This window comes from Natator depressus, chromosome 6 (assembly GCF_965152275.1).
Source record: "Natator depressus isolate rNatDep1 chromosome 6, rNatDep2.hap1, whole genome shotgun sequence".
Lineage (NCBI taxonomy): Eukaryota > Metazoa > Chordata > Testudines > Cheloniidae > Natator > Natator depressus.
In genome coordinates, this window is record NC_134239.1 from 75,037,037 (window position 1) to 75,059,449 (window position 22,413).

At 41.8% G+C, this 22,413-nt stretch overlaps 1 protein-coding gene across 2 annotated transcripts in view; it reads left to right on the plus strand.

The window, feature by feature from the left end:
- FMN1 (formin 1) overlaps positions 1-22,413 on the plus strand; it is a 391,310-nt gene that overhangs the window by 233,934 nt on the left and 134,963 nt on the right. For both annotated transcript variants that reach the window (XM_074955742.1, XM_074955743.1), the window contains one exon: positions 7,390-7,477. In XM_074955742.1, coding sequence (XP_074811843.1) covers positions 7,390-7,477 — 88 coding nt within the window. The remainder of the gene's footprint in view (positions 1-7,389; positions 7,478-22,413) is intronic.

Consider the following 22,413-nt stretch of genomic DNA (forward strand, 5'->3'; position numbering starts at 1 on the left):
TAGTAAATGAAAAATTATGATTACTTCATTTTGTGGTTCTGCAAGAAAGGCAGATATTGCAGAAATAGTTGTCTGCTTCACAGGTTTGAAACACAAAGGTCATCTTCAACTTTCTACAGAGAGGTAATAAACAGTGCTTGAGCAGAAGAATTCTGGTGAATGTTCCTCCTAGCCACTCCTCCTTTCTCTCCATCCATTGTACAGTGGGGAGCAGAGTGCATTCCTTTGCTTACCACCAAGTTATGCACTCATGGAGGGTGTAGGATATACCCTTTAGCATAGATGGGAGCCATTAATTTTTGGTACTTTTACAAATTTGATAATAATGGAGCAACTGAGATAAATGTGTATCCATCTCATTCCTCATCTATGAAGAAAAGCTCTGTGTCACTCAAAAGCTTTTCTCTTTCACCAACAGAAGATGGTCCAATAAAAGATATTACCCCACCCACCTCTCTATATTATATCAAGCAAGTGCCATGGCTATTGCTTGTCTATTTAAAGTGTGTTTTTAAAATAATAACACGAGATTTTTTCCCTATTGTATTTAATTTAAAGTTAAATGCCTCCTGAAGCACTTAAAAATATAGATCAAAATATAAAAACAACATGGCTTCTCATAATTTTGATTTAAATGTATTATTCAAATAGGTATAAAACCTGCCTTACTTTGAGCAGAGGGAGAAGAGATCGTGGCTGATGCGTTATATCCTACAGAAATCCCACGAGCACATATGGGGGGTGGTGATGGCATTGTGGAGTACACTTAGCTGTAACTCTGAGCAGGGTTTCAGTAGGCTCCTAACAAATGCTTGGGGATAATTGCAGTATACAAGCTAAATGTTGGTGTTGGACATTGTGATCTGCAGGCCATCATGTTAGCGATAGTTTCTCCCAACACATTTGAGTGTCATGGAAAGAACCTGTGCACCAGTGTAGGGAAGGACTTCGCCTTTAATTGCTTAAATAAACTTAATCTTTGCAGTTTTATGTACCACAAAGTGTCCGGGACAAAATTTACACAGAACAATGAAGTTTTTTATGCAACATTAATGGGATATATTTCTGGCTGCATTAAAGAAACACCCATTAGTGGGGATATAAGCAGGGGTGAAAGTAAGTTAGAGGACTTACCGGTACGCTGGAGTCCTGAGCAGGGGGCGTGGCTTCAATTGGAAGGGGCGTGGCCTTAACCGGAAGAGGCAAGGCCTTAAATCCCTGGGTCCTTTAAATCTTGATTTAAAGGGCCTGGGGCTCCAGCTGTGGTAGTGGCGGCTGTGAGCCTGAAGCCCTTTAAATCACCCCCAAGCTACCAGCTGCACAGGCAGCTGGGAGCCCTGAGGCTCAGGGGCGATTTAAAGGGCTCAGACCTCCAGCTGCCACTACTGCAGCGGAGCCATGGGCCCTTTAAATCACTGAGGAGCCCTGGGGGCTCCCAGTTGCCACCACTACCCTGGGGCTCTAGGCTTTAGGCTCTGGCAGAGCTTTAAAGGGCTTGGGGCTCCGCTGTGGTAGCGGCTGCCTGAGCCCCGAGCCCTTTAAATCCCCACCTGAGCCCTACTGCCCAAGCCCTGCGGTAGCGGCGGCTGGGATCCATCAGGGACTTAAAGGGCCCCGTGGCTCCAACCGACGCTACTGCCCCAGCCCTTTAAATCCCCACCAGAGCCCCGCCGCCACTACGCCAGGGCTCGGGCAGCAGGGCTCAGGCGGGGATTTAAAGGGCTTGCGGTTCCAAAAGCCGCTACCGCTCTGGCCCTTTAAATCCCCTCCGGAGCCCCACCGCCACTACCTTAGGGCTTTAAATTGCCGTCTGGGAAAGCCGGTCCTGGTTCGGCGCACTGGCTCTTACAGGTACGCCGTACTGGGGGGTACTGTCTTACCTTCATCTCTGGATGTAAGAATAATTTACCTAAATGTATTCAAGTATGAGTACATATCCACTTTTACAATAGATGGTAGATATTAGAGAGACATACAAAGAACACTTTGCATCAAATCAAGTAGCCTAATATTTTTTTAATGGCCAGTCAGTAGAAGCCACTTAAGGCAAATTATGTTATGGACCAGGGGATAGACTGAATAAGACAGCAGCAGCATTCACGTTCTTTTCATTGAGCCAGAAGACGCTACATCCATTTCAATGATGTGTTTATTCTCTAGAGGAGAGACAGACTGCTGGCTGCCATGTCCAGTCTTAGACAGACTCTGCCAGCTGGCAGAACAGCATCCACTAACAGCAAAGAAGTCAGCTGCTTACCTGTCATTGCCAGCTACAGTCAGGAGATGCAGACTGCTGAGAGGTGATTAATGCCAGGTCATCTTTAACAGATATAGACTAAATACAACAATGGTGCCTTTGCAAAGTTCTGTTTCATTACCTTTTGCTTTTTAATAAGTTGGATAAGTGATGTGTCCTCCTTACATCTGTTTTCTATGTAAAATTCTCAAATAGAGTTTATACTCTGCTGCCAGCATCCTCCCGAAACTGACCATAATTTGAGGCAAAGGAGATGGCACAGAAAATATATTCCCTATTTCTAATATTGATTGCATCTGGTTGTTGCAAAAGGTCTCTAATTCTTCATTGGTTCCAAATTCTGACAACAAAATTCCTTATGCAATTACATAGCATTACAACTGTATTTTTAATATGTTTTGTATGTCCTACTTGAGCTATTCTACTGTCTTATTGTTACCATTTTTGTTATCTAATGAATAAAATATTAGCCTTTAGTCACAAATTTGGTTTCGCTGAAGTTATTTCAAGTAGTCTGGGTCTAGTCTGATCTCTGTTAATTATGACCATGTGTACTTATTTCCATACAGATTTTTAGATACAATACGAATCTCTCTATTTGTTTTTAAAATGTACCATTACAATTATCTGCAAATTTTTTTTTTTACAAAAGTTACAAGAAAAATTAGCCAAGTGGACTAATTTGATCAGATCTGGAGAGCATATCAACAATTTTCTGAAGTAGCCTAATGTATTACTTTCAAATGTCATTATCTGTATGAGGTATAGTCTGGAAAGGTTTTACCTCAAACTAGGCATGTCTAATGGGGTTTATGACAACATATAAATTTGACCCTGAACAGGGTCAACCTGGAGGTCAGTGAATGCTATACAAATTGCATACTAGTCGAGTCTATAATTATCCCTGTTAGAAGTTAATGTGCTACCTAGTTCAGCAGACTCGTATACAGCTTCAGAAATGACCATCATATACTGGGTACTTCCTAACATTTACAAAGAATCACATTTTACAGGAGGAGATGTATGCAAAGTATTCATATACAGTGACTTGTAGCCAAGTCATTTTGTATGTTTGTATATTTGGGAAATTCAGAACATGGATTCTGTCTTGTTCAAACAAAATACATAGAATAAGAATACAAAGTTAATTAATTTTAATAGTTAGCACACAGTATCATAAATATAGTGTGTAAAGACTTTCAGGATATGTTTTATTTGCAGTGCTGGCATAAAGTATGCTATATGTAGCATAACTAGCATTCATTAAATTGTGTGGTGAGCCTCTACTGCACTCTCATAAGTATCTTGTAAGATCCTTGTTGGAGGTACCATATATTGTTGTTTGTTTGTGAAGTGTCTGGCACACTTTTAGCACTTGATAAATAATAATTAACCCTGCATTTATTCAGACAAAAATGTTACTAGCCTTTCTCTCTCTACAATGTTTCCCAACTCCCATTTCACTTTTGTATTTGTGATTGGCTGAGTGGCTGCTCTGCTAAATGTCCCTGAATGGGCCCATAAGATAGGAGTATTGCAGTAAACAATTGTATGAATTAGTATGAGATTTTTTTAAACCATACTGTACTTTGCAGTTTTCATTATTGTGAGAGCCACTAAAATATATTATTGGATAACAAAACTTATATCACGACTTTGAGGGTTGGAAAAGTTTAACGGTTTGTTTTGATTTATATTTGAATGCTTCTGTTGGTAGGATTAAAATTCAGTTTCTCACAGTATTTCCCCAGACATACTGTGCTGGATATCTCTATTAAGCATTTAGTTGTACAAGTTTCCAGCCTTGTTGAAATCTAGATTAGAGAGAGGCAGATTTTGGTGAAGTGTTTGAATTTTCAAACTAATTAACAAGAGATGGTCCTGAGCGAAGACCCTGGATATGAAACGTCTCCTGAATTTTGAGGAAGTTCATCTCTGGATCTGAATTTTGTGACTTGTTCCTATCATATCTCTCTAATGGTACAAACCAAACCACAGGTACAAACATCGCAAAACTTATGGGAAGTTTGGCTTCAAATCCTAATTTTGCATCTCAGGTTTATCTGTGCCATCAGCTGAACTAAACCTCCAAAACTTTGAAGGTTCACCTTTCAGTATTTTATGTATGTACCTATCCCTGCTCTGAGGTAATACATACCTGAATATGGATCTTTGTTCATTTTAATATGCTAAAGTCGCTCCGCCCCACACACATACACACAAAAATAGTTTGGGCTCAACACAGATCACTAACATGTATGATCTAATATTCGAAACATGGTCAGAGTCCTTCACTCCTCCTGGCTTTGGTGGCAGATGCTCAGTCATCATCAGAAAGAAGAACTTTTCAGCAATCTCTGAGCATTTTAGGAGCTGTGTTGAAAGAGAGCCATAGGAAAAGCCATCAGCTTTCTATGATCAAGAAGAACATGTGTTGGAAAGTGAGGACTCGAGGATGGGCTGTAGTGAAATTAAAATTATCTTTGAGACATACTCAGAATTAGGGCTGTCAAGCAATTTAAAAAATTAATCGTGATTAATCGCACTGGTAAATAATAATAGAATACCTTTTATTTAAATGTGTTTGGATGTTTTCTACATTTTCAAATAGATTGATTTCCATTACAACACAGAATACAAAGTGTACAGTGCTCACTTTATATTTATTTTTGATTTCAAGTATTTGCACTGAAAAAAACAAAATAAATAGTATTTTTCAATTCACCTAATACAAGTACTGTAGTGCAATCTCCTTATCATGAAAGTTGAACTTACAAATGTAGAATTATGTACATAACATAAGAACAGCCATACTGGGTCAGACCAAAGGTCCATTTAGCCCAGTATCCTGTCTTCCGACAGGAGCCAATGCCAGGTGCCCCAGAGGGAATGAACAGAACAGACAATCACCAAGTGGTCAATTCCCTGTCTCCCATTCCCAGCTTCTGGCAAACAGAGGCTAGGGACGCCATCCCTGCCCATCCTGGCTAATAGCCATTGATGGACCTATCCTCCACGAACTTATCTAATTCTTTTTTGAACCCTCTTCTAGTCTTGGCCTTCACAATGTCCTCTGACAAAGAGTTCCACAGGTTGACTGTGCGTAATGTGAAAAAATACTTCCTTTTGTTTGTTTTAAACCTGCTGCCTATTTCATTTGGTGACTCCTAGTTCTTGTATTATGAGAAGGAGTAAATAACACTTCCTTATTTACTTTCTCCATACCAGTCATTATATTATAGAGCTCTATCATATCCCCCCCCACCCCTTAGTTGTCTCTTTTACAGGCTGAAAAGACCCAGTCTTATTAATCTCTCCTCATACAGAAGCCATTCCATACCCCTAATAATTTTTGTAAAATTTTAGAGCCTGCAAGTCCACGCAGTCCTACTTCTTGCTCAACCAATCGCTCAGACAAACAAGTTTATTTACATTTACAGGAGATAATGCTGCCCGCTTCTTGTTTACAGTGTCACCTGAAAGTGAGAACAGGCGTTCTCATGGCACTGTTGTAGCTGGCGTCGCAAGATATTTATGTGCCAGATGCGCTAAAGATTCATATGTCATGCTTCAACCACCATTCCAGGGGACATGCGTTCATGTTGATGACAGGTTCTGCTCAATAACAATCCAAAGCAGTGCGGACCGATGCCTGTTCATTTTCATCATCTGAGTCAGATGTCACCCGCAGAAGGTTGATTTTCTTTTTTGTTGGTTCAGGTTCTGTAGTTTCCGCATCAGAGTGTTGCTCTTTTAACACTTCTGAAAGCATGCTCCACACCTCATCCCTCGCAGATTTTGGAATGCACTTCAGATTCTTAAACCTTAGGTCAAGTGCTGTAGCTACCTTTAGAAATCTCACATTGGTACCTTCTTTGCGTTTTGTGAGATCTGCAGCAAAAGTGTTCTTAAAATGAACAACATGTGCTGGGTCATCATCCAAGACTGCTGTAACATGAAATACATGGCAGAATGTGGGTAAAACAGAGGAGGGGACATACAATTCTACCCAAGGAGTTCACAAATTTAATTAACACATTATTTTTTTAATGAGCATCATCAGCATGGAAGCATGTCCTCTGGAATGGTGTCTGAAGCATGAAGGGGCATATGAATGTTTAGCATATCTGGGACATAAATACTTTGCAATGCCAGCTACAAAAATGCCATGCAAATGCCTGTTTCAGGTGATATTGTAAATAAGAAGCGGGCAACATTGTCTCTTGTAAATGTAAACAAGCTTGTTTGTCTTAGTGATTGGTTGAACAAGAAGTAGGACTGAGTGGACTCGTAGGCTCTGAAGTTTTACATTGTTTTGTTTTTGAGTGCAGTTATGTAACAAAACCAAATCTACATTTGTAAGCTGCACTTTCATGACAAGGAGATTGCACTACAGTACTTGTATGAGGTGAATTGAAAAATACTATTTCTTTTATCATTTTATAGTGCAAATATTTGTAATAAAAATAATATACACTTTGATTTCAATTACAACACAGAATACAATGTATATGAAAATGTAGAAAAAATCCAAAATATTTAATAAATTTCAATTGGTATTCTATTGTTTAACAGTGCAATTAAAACTGCAATTAATCACCATTAATTTTTTTAATGGCGATTAATTTTTTTGAGTTAATTGCGTGAGTTAACTGCAGTTAATCAACAGCCCTACTCAGAATATCTCACACTCCTGCACCACATTCTCCTGATGGGGGTAAGGGGAAAGAATATGCATTTCTTGAATAAAGATCTGATGTGGGTTTGTCTTACTGGTAGACAGTATCCTACAAATAAAGGATGATCTTTCCTTACTGGCGCTGGTATGAATTACATTTTGGAGCTGGCTTGTATTTATTACTGTTATTTGAAGTCCAAGCTTTGTGGTCCCGTTTGAACTGAAAAGTTTAAATAATTTGAAGAAGCTGATGTCTTGTTACCTGTATACGTGGCTACAGAAGGCCAGGAGAAGATTGAGATAATCATAGCCTTATACCACATTTAAATGATGAAAAGCGTTGAGCAGTATTCAATTTAACTCACAAATCAGCATTTCTAGCTCTTCTTTAATAATGAAGGGTTTTGTAGATTGATAATTTTGACTACAATAGCATTTTGTTTTATAATTCCAGATTATCAAACTGCTGGATGGAAAGCGATCTCAAACTGTAGGAATTTTGATATCCAGTTTGCACCTGGAAATGAGGGATATTCAACAAGGTGAGAGTTACAAAACTCTTGATATAACTTATTTACATGGAAATTTTCTCATATCTTTACTTAAAGTGAATGTTAGGCAAAAGTGGGTGCTCTTATGTGTGTTCCCTTTTTGGTGTTAGTATAATAACGAGAAAAAGTAGTACTAGTTTTCCAACTAAGTACATAAAAGTGAACAGCTGCTAACTTAATCTGAAATTTAAACCCAGCCCTTTCCCCTGGTAATTAATTGACTTTAGATTTTGATTTTATATATCACATCCAGTGTTATGATTTTCGTGTTTTTCATGTATAACTGTTTTGGATTTTAAGAGTAGTTCTATCAGATTGCCTTCTATATGTGTGCTCTCAAAGCTGTTTATGTTGGCTCCCTTCTTTGTTTCCTCTTCTCTCTCCCGCTCTTTCTCATCCTCATCCCCAGAGGCCCTCAGCTCAGGGAAGCTCAAATGAGAACTTACAAATAATATTTGGGGTTTGTTAGGTGTTTAATTTTTTGCTTCGATGGCAGTGTAAAAAACGTATCCAAAATAGAAAATACCAAAACCATATGACAAGAAGAGGGATGAACACTGAGCAGTACATTTTCAAGTGTTGGGGGCTATTCTGTGCATAAGTCCTATTATTGGTAGAAATGGGCCAAAGAAGCTTGGAAAAAATATATCTGTCTCTGACTAGGGTTTTCAGGGGACGTAGATCAGGTATTTTGGTGCTTGTGCTACATATTAAAAAGGACACTGTTTAGGTGATTTTCATATTTTAAAAAGCTTTTCACTGTTTAAAACAACTGCTGGAAAGCTCCAAATTGAAGTCTGCTTTCTTGCGTGTGATGGAGGGAAAACAATGGTAAAGACTGGCTTGGAATTGTGGGGTGTTGAGATGCTGCTGGCATTGATTATTATTAATTTTAGAACAGCCTTGGAGCATTCTAGCTTTTTTTAAAAAACAAGGGCTTACAGATGGTTACAAGAAGAAGAAAGAAATGAGGCAAAACTTTGAGCCTGCCCATAATGTGTCAGAGGTATCATAATGCTAGACACTAGCTGCAGTAATGAATTTTGTGAATAGTTTGCTGGCAAGACTAATAAGAGGCAGCAGCTGTAACATAAAAACCCTGTGATGTTCTTTCTTCTAGTTTCTTCAGATAAATTTTCAAGGCCTCTTATTTCATGCTGTGAGATGTCTTGTAGATAAGACACTTATGCTGCAGAGTATTAATGTGGCATTTTTATATTTCACAACAATATGAGTGCTGTTAATCATGATCTGTCTGAAGAGACTACTGGACAAAAGAGCCATAACTCACCAGGACTAAGAATGGCACCCAAATGCTATGACGATGTTCCTTAGAACCCCATATTATTATAATGATGATAGTAATAGTTGTACTAGTTCATCTTCTGCTTCATGCTGTCACATTCAGTCTATTCCTCACTAAGACGTTTTCCTTGATCACCGGACTTTACCCAATTTACGTAGACTTCTCACCACTATGGAACCTTGACTATTGCTAAGAGGGTTACTTGCTTGCACGGCTGCTAACTATCACCATTCAATCTCGTGGCTAGGAAAGGATCATTATAATGGCATGCATAATTCATGAGTTCCTTTGGAATACTATATTCTTCTCTGAGTGATGATGGTCCCTATCTGTATTCCACTGAGGGTTGTTTGCATGCGCCATACGTCCACAGCTTTTAAAAGTAGTAGTATCCATTGGTCCACGCATGTGCCCTTGTTCTGCCTCATGGTTTCAACTGGGGTGATAAAGGGTGGGGTAGACCGACTGCGCCCTCAATTCCTTCTCAGTGTTGCATGGTCCAAGTAGGAGCTTCTGCTATTCTCTCATCTCTTGTGATGCGCTTTCAGAATTCCTTGTATATAGTTAGCATTTTATTGTGAGGTGTTGTTTTTGGTAGTAGTAGTAGTAGTTTTTGGTGTTAGTAGCAGTTTTCTGAGGATTTAAGGACTTTGGGACACTGCTTTGGAGGTTTCCCCACCCCCCACCCCCAGCACCCACACCTAGTTACTGAATTATGCCGAAGATGCTGAGGTTCAAGATCTGCGCTTCCTGCCCTCACTTATTTTCAATCAGCGATGGCACCAACCCTGCCTTTATTTCTTGGGGGAAGCCCATGTCACATTCAGGGGCAGTATCTGCCTCTCCTTCCTTGCTAGTACCTGCAGTTAGATTAAGGCTGAGCAACCTCTCTGTTGCAGTTGAGGAATGCACCCCCTACCATGGAGCTCCAGTCCAGTTCCACCAGTACCAGTGCTAAGGACCTTATGCCAGGGCCTAACCATGAGGCAAGGAAGCATACGCATAATCATGACAGTAAGTCTTCCTCAAAGCCCAAGAAAGACACTGTATCCTCCACAAGTTCTGGCCATGGAGAAACGGCATGTTTCAAGGCCCACAAGCATTACAAGAAGTCACACAGAATGCCGGACCCATCGATTCCGGTCACTGAGTTTCATATCCCCTCTTCATCAGTATTGCGGAACCACAGGAATCATCAGTTCTGAGGCAGCCTTCTGCCCACGTTCCAGCTCCGATTCTGTCTGTGGAATGACACCGGGAGACTCAAGTCGGTTCCTGGACCTTGTGGACTGTTTGCCCTAGATGATGAAATCCCTGCATCTTCTGGTGCATTTGGTTCTAAAAAGACTCTGGTCCTCTGCTTTGGACTTGCCACATTCAGGTCATGTTCCTGAGTGCTCCCCTGTGACATTCTCAGTTTGCTGGTTCTGGTGGCTCTGCCATTTGAACAAGGATCTGACTTCTCAGTGCTGGAAGATTCAGATGATGCACATGGTCGACCGTTCCCATACCTACAGCAAAAATATCCAAAGGCTCTGCTGGCACAGTGGCAATATTCTCCCTTCCCTCAAACCAGGAGCCATTGGTACCCAGCTCCCTGGGGACCACCACAGCAACTGCAAGATCCACCTGGTTGGCCATACTGGTGGCGTTGGCCCCAGTATCTGCCTTCAGCACCTTTTGGATCTGCTCAAAAGGAGTCCCCCACCTCACCACTCTGGCCTTCATTGGGTAGACATTTGGAACCAGGGTTGGAGGATGCACCAATCAGCCTGACTCCAGTGGTACTGCCAGATCTGGAGCGGCTCCCCTCCTCGTCTCTGGATGTGACAGTGTCCTCAACTCCTTCCTCCCCGTATAGATGACTACCACCAGTTCCAGGAGTTGTTAAGGAGGGTGGTTGAGACCCTCCACATTCCGCTGGAGGAGGTGCAGGACAGCTAGCATCGGTTACTGGACATTCTGCGTGCATCAGTATCGGAACAAAGTGGTGCTACCAATCAATTATGCCATTCTCCAACTGGCCTGCACCATCTGGCATACCTGGCAACCTGTGCACCCACCCCGAAGGAGGCAGAAAATATGTACTCTGTACCAGCAAAGGAGTCTGAGTTTCTATTTTCTCACCCCTCTCCCAATTCCCTGGTTATTCAAGCTGGCACTGAGTGGGCCAGACAGCAGCGCCCACATTCCACTCCAATTCACGAGGGTAAGAGACTGCACCTTCTGGGTTGTAAGGTCTTTGCATCATCCAGCCTTCAGTTCCGCATCTCTAATTACTTGGTGATACTGGCAAGGTATAAACTTTTTTGAATTATAGCCACTTAACGGAATTTGCAGACAAGTTTCCCCAGCAGGACCGTTCCTATTTCCAGGCTATTTTAGAAGCAGGCAAATTGGTTGCCGGGACGATGCTTCAGGCCATGGTAGATTTGGCAGACGCATCTTTGTGCACTATGGCCACAGGGATTGTCATGAGGAGAGAATCTTGGTTACATTCCTCTGGTTTCCCAAGGGAGGTACAGAACACAACTGAGGAACCCCCCTTCATTGAATGTCACTTCTTCAACCAGAAGACTGACATTCTCTATACTCACTCAAAGACTCTAGAGCCAACCTGTGATCTCTGGGCATTTATACACCAGCACCCAAGTGCAAATTCTATCGGCCACCTACTGCACATTGACGCAGAGCTCCTCAGTTTTTCCACCAGTGGTCTCATGAGCCTCCTCACAAGCATCAAAACACTCAAAGGCCCCATATGCCTGGCCCATCAGCACAGTCCTTGACTCCACACACTCAATCTTCACGTAAGCTATGTTTCTGAGTGCATCTAGAGAGCCATCAACCAAATTGCAACCCATTGTTCTTGCACCCCACTCCATTCAGGGGTCATCTAGTGCTCTTTCTACCGCCTGGAGCATGATAACAATCGACGAGTGGTTCCTGGGTGTCATTTAACATGGCTATGTGATTGAGTTCATAGCACTACCTTATCCACATCCCCCATCCTGATCCTGCCTCCAGGACCACACTCTGAACAGTATCCTTGCCCTGGAGGTAGACTACCTCCTACGTAGAGGGGCAATAGAGCCGGTGCCCACAGCCACAGGGTTCTATTCCACCTACTTCCTGCGACCCAAGAAAAAGAGAGGATGGAGACTAATCCTAGATCTTTGTCATCTCAACCGCTTCATATACAAACCAAAGTTCCATATAGTCACAGTCGTGGCTAGCATACTGTCCTTGCTAGAAAAAGGAATGTGGTTTATGGCTCTTGATATGCAAGACTCTTACTGTCACATAGATATCCATTTGACCCACAGACGATTTCTGAGGTTTACTGTGGTCCCTTGGCACTTCCAATACAGGGTTCTACCGTTCAGATTCACCGCTGCTCCCTGGGTCTTCACCAAGGTCTTTTCTATAGTGGCCGCTTACCTCTGGCATCAAGATGTTCTCATCTTCCCTTATCTCAATGACTAGCTGCTGGCAGTGCAATCCAGACACAAAGCTCAAGCATTGACTTCCCTGCTGCTTCTACTCCTCTCCTCCCTGGGGGCGAGTGTAAACATCGAAAAATCAATGTTGGACCCCACACAGTCTCTGGAGTTCATCGGAGTGTACATCAACGCGGTCGCTGCGTATGTCTATCTACCACAGGACTGGTTCCTGGCCCTGCTAGAACTGATTGCTTCGGTGACTTCCAGTCCTTCTGTTCCAGACTGAACTTGCCTTTCCCCTCATGGCCATGTGGTGGCATGCACATATGTCACTGCCTTCACTCATCTTTGCTTCTGCTGTCTACAACTGTGGTTACAGAAAGCCCATTCTCCGATGCTTCACTCCATGGACACCCAAATAACTGCCCCACCCCAGGGTTCTTTCCTTGCTTTGGTAATGGATGGACCCAGATCAGGTTTGCACCTGATTGCCTTTCCTTCCATCCTGCCCAAGCATGATGATCATTATGGACGAATCACTTAACAGATGGGGTGCCCACATATGCGAACACATGATGGAAGGGATTTGGACCATTTGGGAATCCAGGATGCATATCAACATCCTAGAATTTAGGACAGTATGAAGAGCATGTCACGCATTTCTCCTGTTCATCCACTCCCACCGTATTCTCATCATGTTGGACAACATCACTATAATTTACTACACAAACGAACAAGAGGGAATAAGGTCGCTGTTGCTTTGTGTGGAAGCAGTTTGCCTCTGGAAATGGTGCATCGCACACAGTATCCTGTTGTCAGAGGCTTATCTCCTGGGAACTCAGCAGATGCTCTGAGCAGGAATTTTGTGGCCGACCACAAATGGAAACTACACAACTCTGTGGTCAAGGATATTTTTCACTGTTGTGGGGGCGTCTCTGGTCAGGGATCTCTTTGCCTCCCACACCAACATCAAATGCATCCAGTATGGTTCCAAGGGCAGGCTCAAAGCTCACTCCCAAGGTGACACACTAGTCATTGGCTATAGAATTTCTAAGTTGGACCAGATCAATTGTGCCTTCCCCCCCTAACTTTACTGCCTTACATCCTTCACAAGATTCAGTGAGACAGAGTGATGATCATTTTGATCGTCCCATTTTGGTCTTGCCAGTTCTGGTTTCCTCCTTTTCTCCGCATGCCGAAGCATCCTTCTCTCCCACTAGATGTTCCTGGAACTGCTCATGTTAAACAATGGCAGGACAACAGACATCCTGATCCGCAGATGCTTCATCTGAGAGTCTGGTTTTTGGAGGGGCATCTTTGGTAGCATGGGAATGCTCATCAGCAGTGTGTGACGTCCTCTTGAGGAGTAGGAGGGACTCCTCGAGGTGCTCCCACCAAGCCAAATGGAAACACTTTGCCTCCTGGGCTCAACAGAAAGGTCTTGCTCCTGGGGCCACAGACATTCCTCTTCTCTTGTAATATCTCCTATCCCTTTCTCAGCTCCATCAAGATGCCTGTAGCAGCCATTAGTGCTTTCCACCATTATGTGTAGGGGCACTCAGTTTTCACTCACCCATTGACTGTACAATTCTGGAAGAGCCTCATGTGGACGTATTCTCCCGTTCAAGCCATCACTCTCCATTGGGACCTCAACTTTGTTCTCATGGCATTGATGAACCACAGGCCTCGTGCTCCCGTTCCCTTCTTTCCATGAAGGTGGATTTTCTGATAGCTATTACCCCTGCGAGAAGGGTGGGCAAATTGGGGACGATTATGGCAGACTCCCCTTTTACTACATTCCATAAGGACAAAGTTTCCTTACGTATGCATCCCAAGTTTCTGCCGAAAGTGGTTTCCTGCTTGCACCTCACCAACACATACACTTACTTGCCTTCTTTCCAAAGCCGCATGCCTCAGAGAAGGAACGTCACCTTCACTCCCACAATGTCCATAGGGCCCTGGCCTTTTACCTGCAGAGGATGAAGCCATTCAGGAAGTCTCCTAAATTATTTGTTGCTATAGCAGAAAGGATTATGGGGCAGGCCATCTCCACTCAAGGAATTTCTAAGTGGGTTTCAGGTGCATTGCACTCTGTTATCAATTATCGGGACTGTCTCCACCCCTTGGGGTACTAGCCCATTTCACAAGAGTCAAGCATCAGCTATGGCTGCACTTCACGACATGCCACTCATGGACATAGGTAAGGCGGTCACGTGGAGTTTGGTACACACTTTCTCTTCCCATTATGCGCTGGTACAAGACTGTGTGACAGATGCCTCGTTTGGTGCGGTGGTCCTCTGTTCCATGGTTCCACAATCTTCCTCTCACCCTCCTTCTAATTAGATACGGCTTGTCAATGAATACATTGCTCAAAGAAGAGGAAGAGTTTACTTAACTTGTAACTGGAGGTTCTTTGAGATGTGTAGTCCCTATCTGTATTCCAATCCCTCCCTCCTTCCCCTCTGCGGTGGACCTGATTGATTTCTGGTGGAGGGCGCAGCCAGTCCGCCCCACCCTTTATTGCCTCAGTCAAAACCATGATGCAGAACAAGGGTGCATGTGCGGACCAATGGACACCACTACATTAAAAGCACTGTCTCTGGGTGCATGGCCCATGTGCATAATCCTCAGTGGAATACAGAGTAACCTCCTCTTTGAGTCCAGAGACTTCAGAATGGAGGCCATAGTAAATTATCACCCATGACACATGTATCATATTGCATAACTGATTTTTTAATGAAGGAAAAAATAATTATTTTAAAAGGTTTATACAATTTATATTTACCACCACCACATCTTCTGCAGTAAATTCTGAATGGAGATGCAGACCCCTTAGGAAATCTTAGACATAGGCTGCGGACCCCAGGTTGAAAATCTCAGGTTTAAACAATCAAACATACAAAACTGAGCTAAGCCTCATCCATGATATCCCAGCCTTCCTGGGTTACCCTGTCTCAACAACAACAATACACTTAGACCCCATGAGTCCATAGCACTGAATGTCCGTGGCCACATCGCACAGCTTTATTGCAGGTGTCTAAAAGTTTCACTGGGTTACTACTGATCTAGTGCAGCCAGGTTAATTGTGGATGGCTGCGTGGTCACCACTAGTGTGTGGCCAGGCACTGTCCCCTCCTGACTTCAACTCTGATCTTCAAGACTGAGAGTGAATGGGCTTCATCTTTGAGGTGAGTTGTATGACCAAAAGATGCCAACTGGGAGTGACCGATGAGCCAGTTTTTTTCCAGGAACAGAAAGGAGAATTATTGGCCTGTAACTGCTGCACTAAGTGCACTGGCCTTTACCTTTATAAAGTGGAATGATGATCCCTTTCCTCCACTCCATTGGTACCTTCCCTGTGGTTCAAGCCTGGACAAAAATTTAGAATAATGCTACACTTATGGGCACTCTGGTGCATCTGAAAAGTTCGGGTGTTATGCTGTTGGGTCCAGCAGTATTCTCTCTTCTCAGTTTCTTTATGGCAGAGTGGACCTCTTCCAATGTAGAGGTTTCAGAGTCAGGGATTTCATCTACTAACTTGTCCAGATCTGAGCATGGAGTTGTTCAGGATAGTTAAGTGCGGTCTTATAATATTCTTTCCATCTTTGTAGGACTTCTTCTTGGGTTGAACATGTGTTATCATCAGCCTTATTTATTGGCATAAACCCTGCACAAAGTCCAGTTTTGGATCAAAGTGATTGAATAACTGTGCAGATCATAATTTATTAGATCTTATTCCTTCTTCTACCTCTTTTGCCAAGTTCTCAAAATAAACTTCATGATCCACTTTTACTTGTGCCCAAAAAATACCCCATTGTCATGCCACTGTCTGGCCTCAGATTTCTTTTGCAAAATTTGAAATGTCTGATCAGTTTAGTCAAGGGTGTTGCACGTAGAATTCCAGTTTTGGAATGGCATCTATGGCTTCTTAGATGGCCGTGCTTATGATTGTCCAAGCTGATTCTGCATCATCTGGGAGAGTGCCAAGTGCATCAAATTTGTTGCACACTGTGACAGAGTACTTATTAGCAAGTGCTGAATATTCACAGATGCATTGTGTCTTATGTTTCATAACAGGTGCACTCCTGTTGAAATCAGAGGGTAATTGCCATTTTAGCATAAAGAGATGATGGTCAGTATTTGCTGGGACTTCTGCACCTCTGTGTACGCCCGATATGACCTTACTGCTTTATGATCCAATATATGGTTCAGCTCCTTCCTCATCCAACCATTGTTGGAGATCCAGGTTTCCTGATGAATATCTAAGCACCTGAACCAACTTCCAATGATGGTAATATTATGAGACACATAAAAAGAGAGAAATCTCAGATTTATTTATTCTTCCAGAGCAAAATGGGCCAAGAATAGTCTCAAAGCCATTTCTGGAACAACTTGGTTTAGGGTTCATATCTCCAAGTATAATAAAGTCATTGTGCAGTGAAGCAGATCAAGCCATTGCTTTTTGCTACTAATATAATTTATCTTTATTAGCATCTGTAGCTACAACAATGGAGAGCTGTGCATGGCACCACATCAACCTGGCATATAGCAGTCGATCAGAAATAGGGTACCACACTGAATGATTTATTAAATGGTGGAAAGAGGATGAGTGCCATTCAATTTATGTAGCTAGTTCCTCCAGAATACAGTAGACCTGCATCCTCACAGAATGATGACCATGTTTCACAAGTCGTTGCCTTGGTTATACAATTGCAATGTTGTATCTTTTCAACTCTTGGACTAACAAAACCTGGTACCTGACATCATTTAGGGTTTGTACATTCCTGGTGGCAAATCTGGTGGATTTTTCTCAAATCATTTGTGGATGCCATAGTCATTATGGAGTTCAGCCTAAAGTGTGGACCATGTTTTATTGGATGCTCCTTGATTCCATCTGTCGCCTGGGGACAGGGGAGATGTAGCATGGTGATTTTGTTTAGGGACACCACCCCTCTTCTTAGAATCTCTTCCACATGAGCAGGTGGTTCTGAGGTTATAGATCAGCCACCTTTACCGCTGTTTGGGAAACATTTTCCCTTCTTTTCTGGATCTGCCATTGGCCTTCACTCGGAACTCTGAGCCAGGGCCCTGATTGCATGCTACTGGCTGGAGTCAGCCAGAACTGAGATTTGTGTTGGCAGGGTTGACCACACCCAGAAATAACAAGGCAAATACTGCTTCCCCATCAGCTATCATAAAGGTATGGGCCTATTGATACCTGAACAAATTATCCCCAAATAAATTCTGTGGCTCTTCTAGTATTACTACAGAATGAAGAACTGCCACATGTATACAGACACTTGTAAAATTAATGAGAAGATAAGAGCAGTTACTAGAAAACTTAAATGCTGCTTAAAATGCTGTGGGTTTTTTACCTCCAAGGGATCCCCTCTAAATCTGATTTAAGTCAAGTAACTGGCATGCAGTTCAGATAGCTTAGCAGAGGGAACACATGATTGACCATATCTGGCACACAGATGTTTCGGTTTGCATTTGATAACTAGCCAGCAAACAAGCAGATGCCACATTGTAGAAGGGAATCTTCCACAGATGTTTCTCAGAGAGAGTGAAGTTCGCCCTCTGTAGATAAATAGCCATTCTCACTCCTTCTCAGAGTACATGCTAGACTGTGGGCAACCCAAATACAGAACAATAATTTTGGCAAGAGCTAATGTATATGTAGACTAGTTAGCACAAAAATAATCTTTCTGTGATGTAAAGGAGCACTGAGTTTGCATAGCTAGGACTGTCCTATTTTAAACTAATTTGCGGGGGGGGGGGGAAGCCTATCTGTTATGTTCTAGAGAACACAGAATTTGTACCTTAACAGATTTTGCTGCTGAATCTGGTACTGATGATGACAGTCCTGCTGCTACTTAGATCATTAATAATGGTCACCCACAAAATTTCCATCTCTTGAGCATCATGAACACATAGCATGGAAAATCTATCATTTGTGCTGTGCCATGCAGAATCTAAACTTATATTTACATAAGTCATGCCCACGTAGTGTGGCACTCTGTCCCCCTTCAGTGGTGGCTAGGCCATATAGAGGTTGATGAGCCTGCTACAGCCCTAGCTAAGAGACCTGGGTCTTCTAGTTGAGGCAGTAGAGGCTCATGCATTAAGATCCAGAGCTCCCAGGTCAATTCTCACCACAGACAGCCCATCAAGGGGTGTCAACATTACATTTAAAAAAACAAATATTTCTAGTAGTAAAAGGCTATCATCAAGTGGCTCAGAGGCTTGGTATAAAACTTTGAGGCCCCCCTTTTCTGGTCCTTTCATAGCCTTGTGAAAGGGAGAGAGGAATAGTTCTTTCTAAACCTTACAGTACATTTGGGTTCAGTTCAAGGGGTGTGCCAACATATAGCTTAGCTCTTATTTCTCTGAACCTGCTGCACAGTTGTGAAAATAATCTTCTGCCCAGATAAGTACACTTCTGTATTTGTTTTTTTCCAGTGACAGCTCAACTAAAGCAATAGAGCAGGGGTAGGAAACCTGTTGCTCAGGGCTACCTGTGTGGTTCAGTTGTTAAATATTACAGCTTTCTTCATAACCGGATGGATTCAGTTCGGTTGCTAATTGTGTATATGTATGTGAGGCACCCTTGCCCCTCAGTGTCTTATAACCCCACTTCCCCACTCAAGGAACTCCCAACACAAGTACTCAGCAATAGCAGTGTAATATGAAGCAAATAGCAATACTTCTCTGCTGTGATGTAGTCATTCCTCACCTCTGCTAGCCTTTAACGAATTGTTGAGATCCTTGCTTATAATTAATTGGCACAGATATTCAGACCACTTTGGCATTCTGTGTATAAATCTTAATACTTGATCAGAATAATATTTGTCTATTGTATAGGCAATGTAAGATTTAAGGTGTGCTTGTTTATTCTCTCCCCCACTCCTTTTTTTTTTCCCTGGCCTTTTTTTCAAACATCTCTCACTTTTTCTTTTGGAAATGAAGTTTTAAATTTTTTAAATAAATGGGATGGATGGGTCACAATTAATAAAGTGGTACTGCCCAAGCTAGTAATGCCCCTGCTCTTGAAAAGATACTCATATTTACTAACTAGTTAGATTACATGTGCATACAGCCGGGGGAGAAATTTCATTATCAATGGCTAGAATTAGATGGGATTGAGTATTTTCTCTACAAAATCTAGGTCATTTCTCCCTGGTCTCTTCTCTTACCAGTAGACCATATTTTCTCAGATTGGTAGCTAACATGGCCTTTGCTGTTCCTCATGAGTAAGGTTTGTTCTTTTGAGGGCTAATACAAATTGTGATAATGGGCAAAGCAGCAATACAAGTGGCTGGAATGTCACTCTGACTCAAATTCCTCTGTACAATGTCTGATGGTGGGATCAGCTAGAGATATGTCTGAATAACTTTTCTGTCCTGCAATTTTGTATTTGTTATACTGGGAATTCATACATGTAGAATGGGGACCTAGGATAGTGTCGTGAGATATAAAACAACTCTGGAGTATGAAGCATGCACACCCAGAGAGACTGGATGGAAAATATTTAGACTATTTTCAGAGTAGCAGCCGTGTTAGTCTGTATTCGCAAAAGAAAAGGAGGACTTGTGGCACCTTAGGGACTAACCAATTTATTTGAGCACAAGCTTTTGTGAGCTATAGCTCACTTCATCAGATGCGACTCACCAGAGCTGGGATTGTACCTTCTTTTCTGTTTGGAAAATGCCCAGGAGATACTAAAGAAAAATGTGTGATAATATACCTGTATCTATATGTTAGTTCAGCTTTCTTTAGTTTAACTGAGATGGTATAAGAAAATTTTACAATGAATTGTAAGGAAATATGTGCCCAGGTATAACTTATTGATGGGACATATACTTCTGCTTCATAAAAGAAATGTCAGTGTTTTAAAAGAAATAAAAATAGATGGTTGGTTAGTTGCAGTTGGTCCATTGTATGATGCTGAATTGAAGGGAAATCTATTCACATTGGACCTAGAAATTACTATATAAGGAAAATGCCCTTTTTATTAGTTTGATTTTCAGCGAGTAAATTTTCACTAACAATAAACGCAGTCTTATACTATCCTTCAATAAAAAACTTTGAAAACAGACTCCAACGAGAGACTGCTGAATTGGAATTAATTTGCAAATTGGATACAATTAACTTAGGCTTGAATAGAGACTGGGAGTGGTTGATTCATTATAAAAAGCAACCTATTTCCCCTTGTTTATCTCCTCCCCCCTCCCCCCCCCCCGCACTGTTCCTCAGACGTTCTTGTTAAACCCTGGATTTGTGCTGGAAATGGCCCACCTTGATTATCATACACATTGTAAGGAGAGTGGTCACTTTAGATAAGCTATTACCAGCAGGAGAGTGGGGTGGGGGGAGAGAAAACCTTTTGTAGTGATAAACACCCATTTTTTCATGGTCTGTGTGTATAAAAACATCTTCTGTATTTTCCACAGTATGCACCCGATGAAGTGAGCTGTAGCTCGCGAAAGCTCATGCTCAGATAAATTGGTTAGTCTCTAAGGTGCCACAAGTCCTCCTAGTCTTATACTAGTTATACAACAAAAACATCCTATCTATTGTATCATTGGTTGATCTTGGATACGGCTGCATATTCTGTAAAATGGCCAGCAAAGAAGGCAGCCGATCAGCATAGTCAAAGGTATCTCCCTCCTCTGCAGCATGTGATGTATGCCTGGCTTCCACCCACCTGGACATCAAGAATACCATTCTTTCCACCAGGCCACAATGTATCCCATATTGTAAGGAAACATAGTGCCAAGAAAAAGCACCACCGGAAACATTGCAATTTACAGTGCTGAAATTATACTGGATTAAATAACTAGAAGTATTTGAGCAATAGAGTAAAATTAACTAATTGATAGTGTAATCTCTCTAATGATCACATGTAATATTATATTTTTGTATGTCCTACCTAATCACATCCCTAGGTTCCTTAGATTTATACTATGTCTTCCTCCTTTGCTGAAGAGCCATGGGGAAAAGGGATATGCACAGTCCTGGATGCCGGCAGATTATGCATGAAAGCCTTATGTTAAAGCTGTTTCAAATTATAAAGCATGTAGGAAAACAAAATCTATTAATAGGATTCACTGGTGATGGTGGGTATGGGGGTGTGTGTGAGAGGTTGATAGTATTTGTTATTCCCCTCAACTATTTGTGTATACGTTCTCTGTATGCTCACTTTTCTTCCAAATGGTGGTGGGGAAATGGCCAAGATTAGCCAAAGTAAATAATCCAGAAAATTGTACCCTTGCCTGTAGACAAAGCCTGTTGACATAGCCTGTAGACATTGTGCACTACTTTTGGAGCAAGTCCCTTGAAATCTGAGATCAGTCAGAGTTCCTGAGGTCCTTCCTAAATCTTAGCAAACAGCACCACTGCTAAATATCCAGAGATGAAAGACTATATTGTGTATGGGTTTTTTTTAATAAATACTTCCATAGCAGCTTTCATTTGTGGTCCAGAAAACACTTTACAAACACTAATCTAGTAAACTTCATAACACCTCTGCACAGTAGTTAATTATTACTCCATTTTACAGATGGGAAAATTGAGACACAAAAGGATAAAGCGATTTGCCCCAATGCCATAGAACCAAAAATTCCCAACTTTCATTCCCTATCATATTAGATGGGGTTTTTCTTATTGTGATTTGGAAGTGCTGTGTGAGTACTTCATTGCTTCATTGTGTACAGCATGAATGTGTTTGCATTACTATCTGTGTAAAATAGAGATAGATACATACACATCTCAGAAGTTGAGAAACAATTTCCTTTAAAAGTTATTTCTTTTGTTCAGGATAATTTACAACATATGTTTTTGTGAATCTGCCTAGGGCATCAAGCCTGATGTGGTTAGGTTAACTTTAGTGCCAGAGTCTTTCACTCATGACTTCATGCAGCAGTTGAGCTTTCCTAAAGTTCTAAACCCACATTATGTCTGTGGTGCTTCTTTGCATTATAACTCCTTTTAACATTTTTACATGACAGAAAGTCAGATGTTGGAGGAAGCCTTCAGAGGAATTTAGGATATCAGCTCAATTTGTCTGAGATAAACAGGAGGAGGTTGGATGTGTTAAGCAGTTTTGCCAAGAGGAGATTTGTCCTTAACAATCATAACAACTTTTTGGTTGACTGGATCTGTGACATCTTCATTTA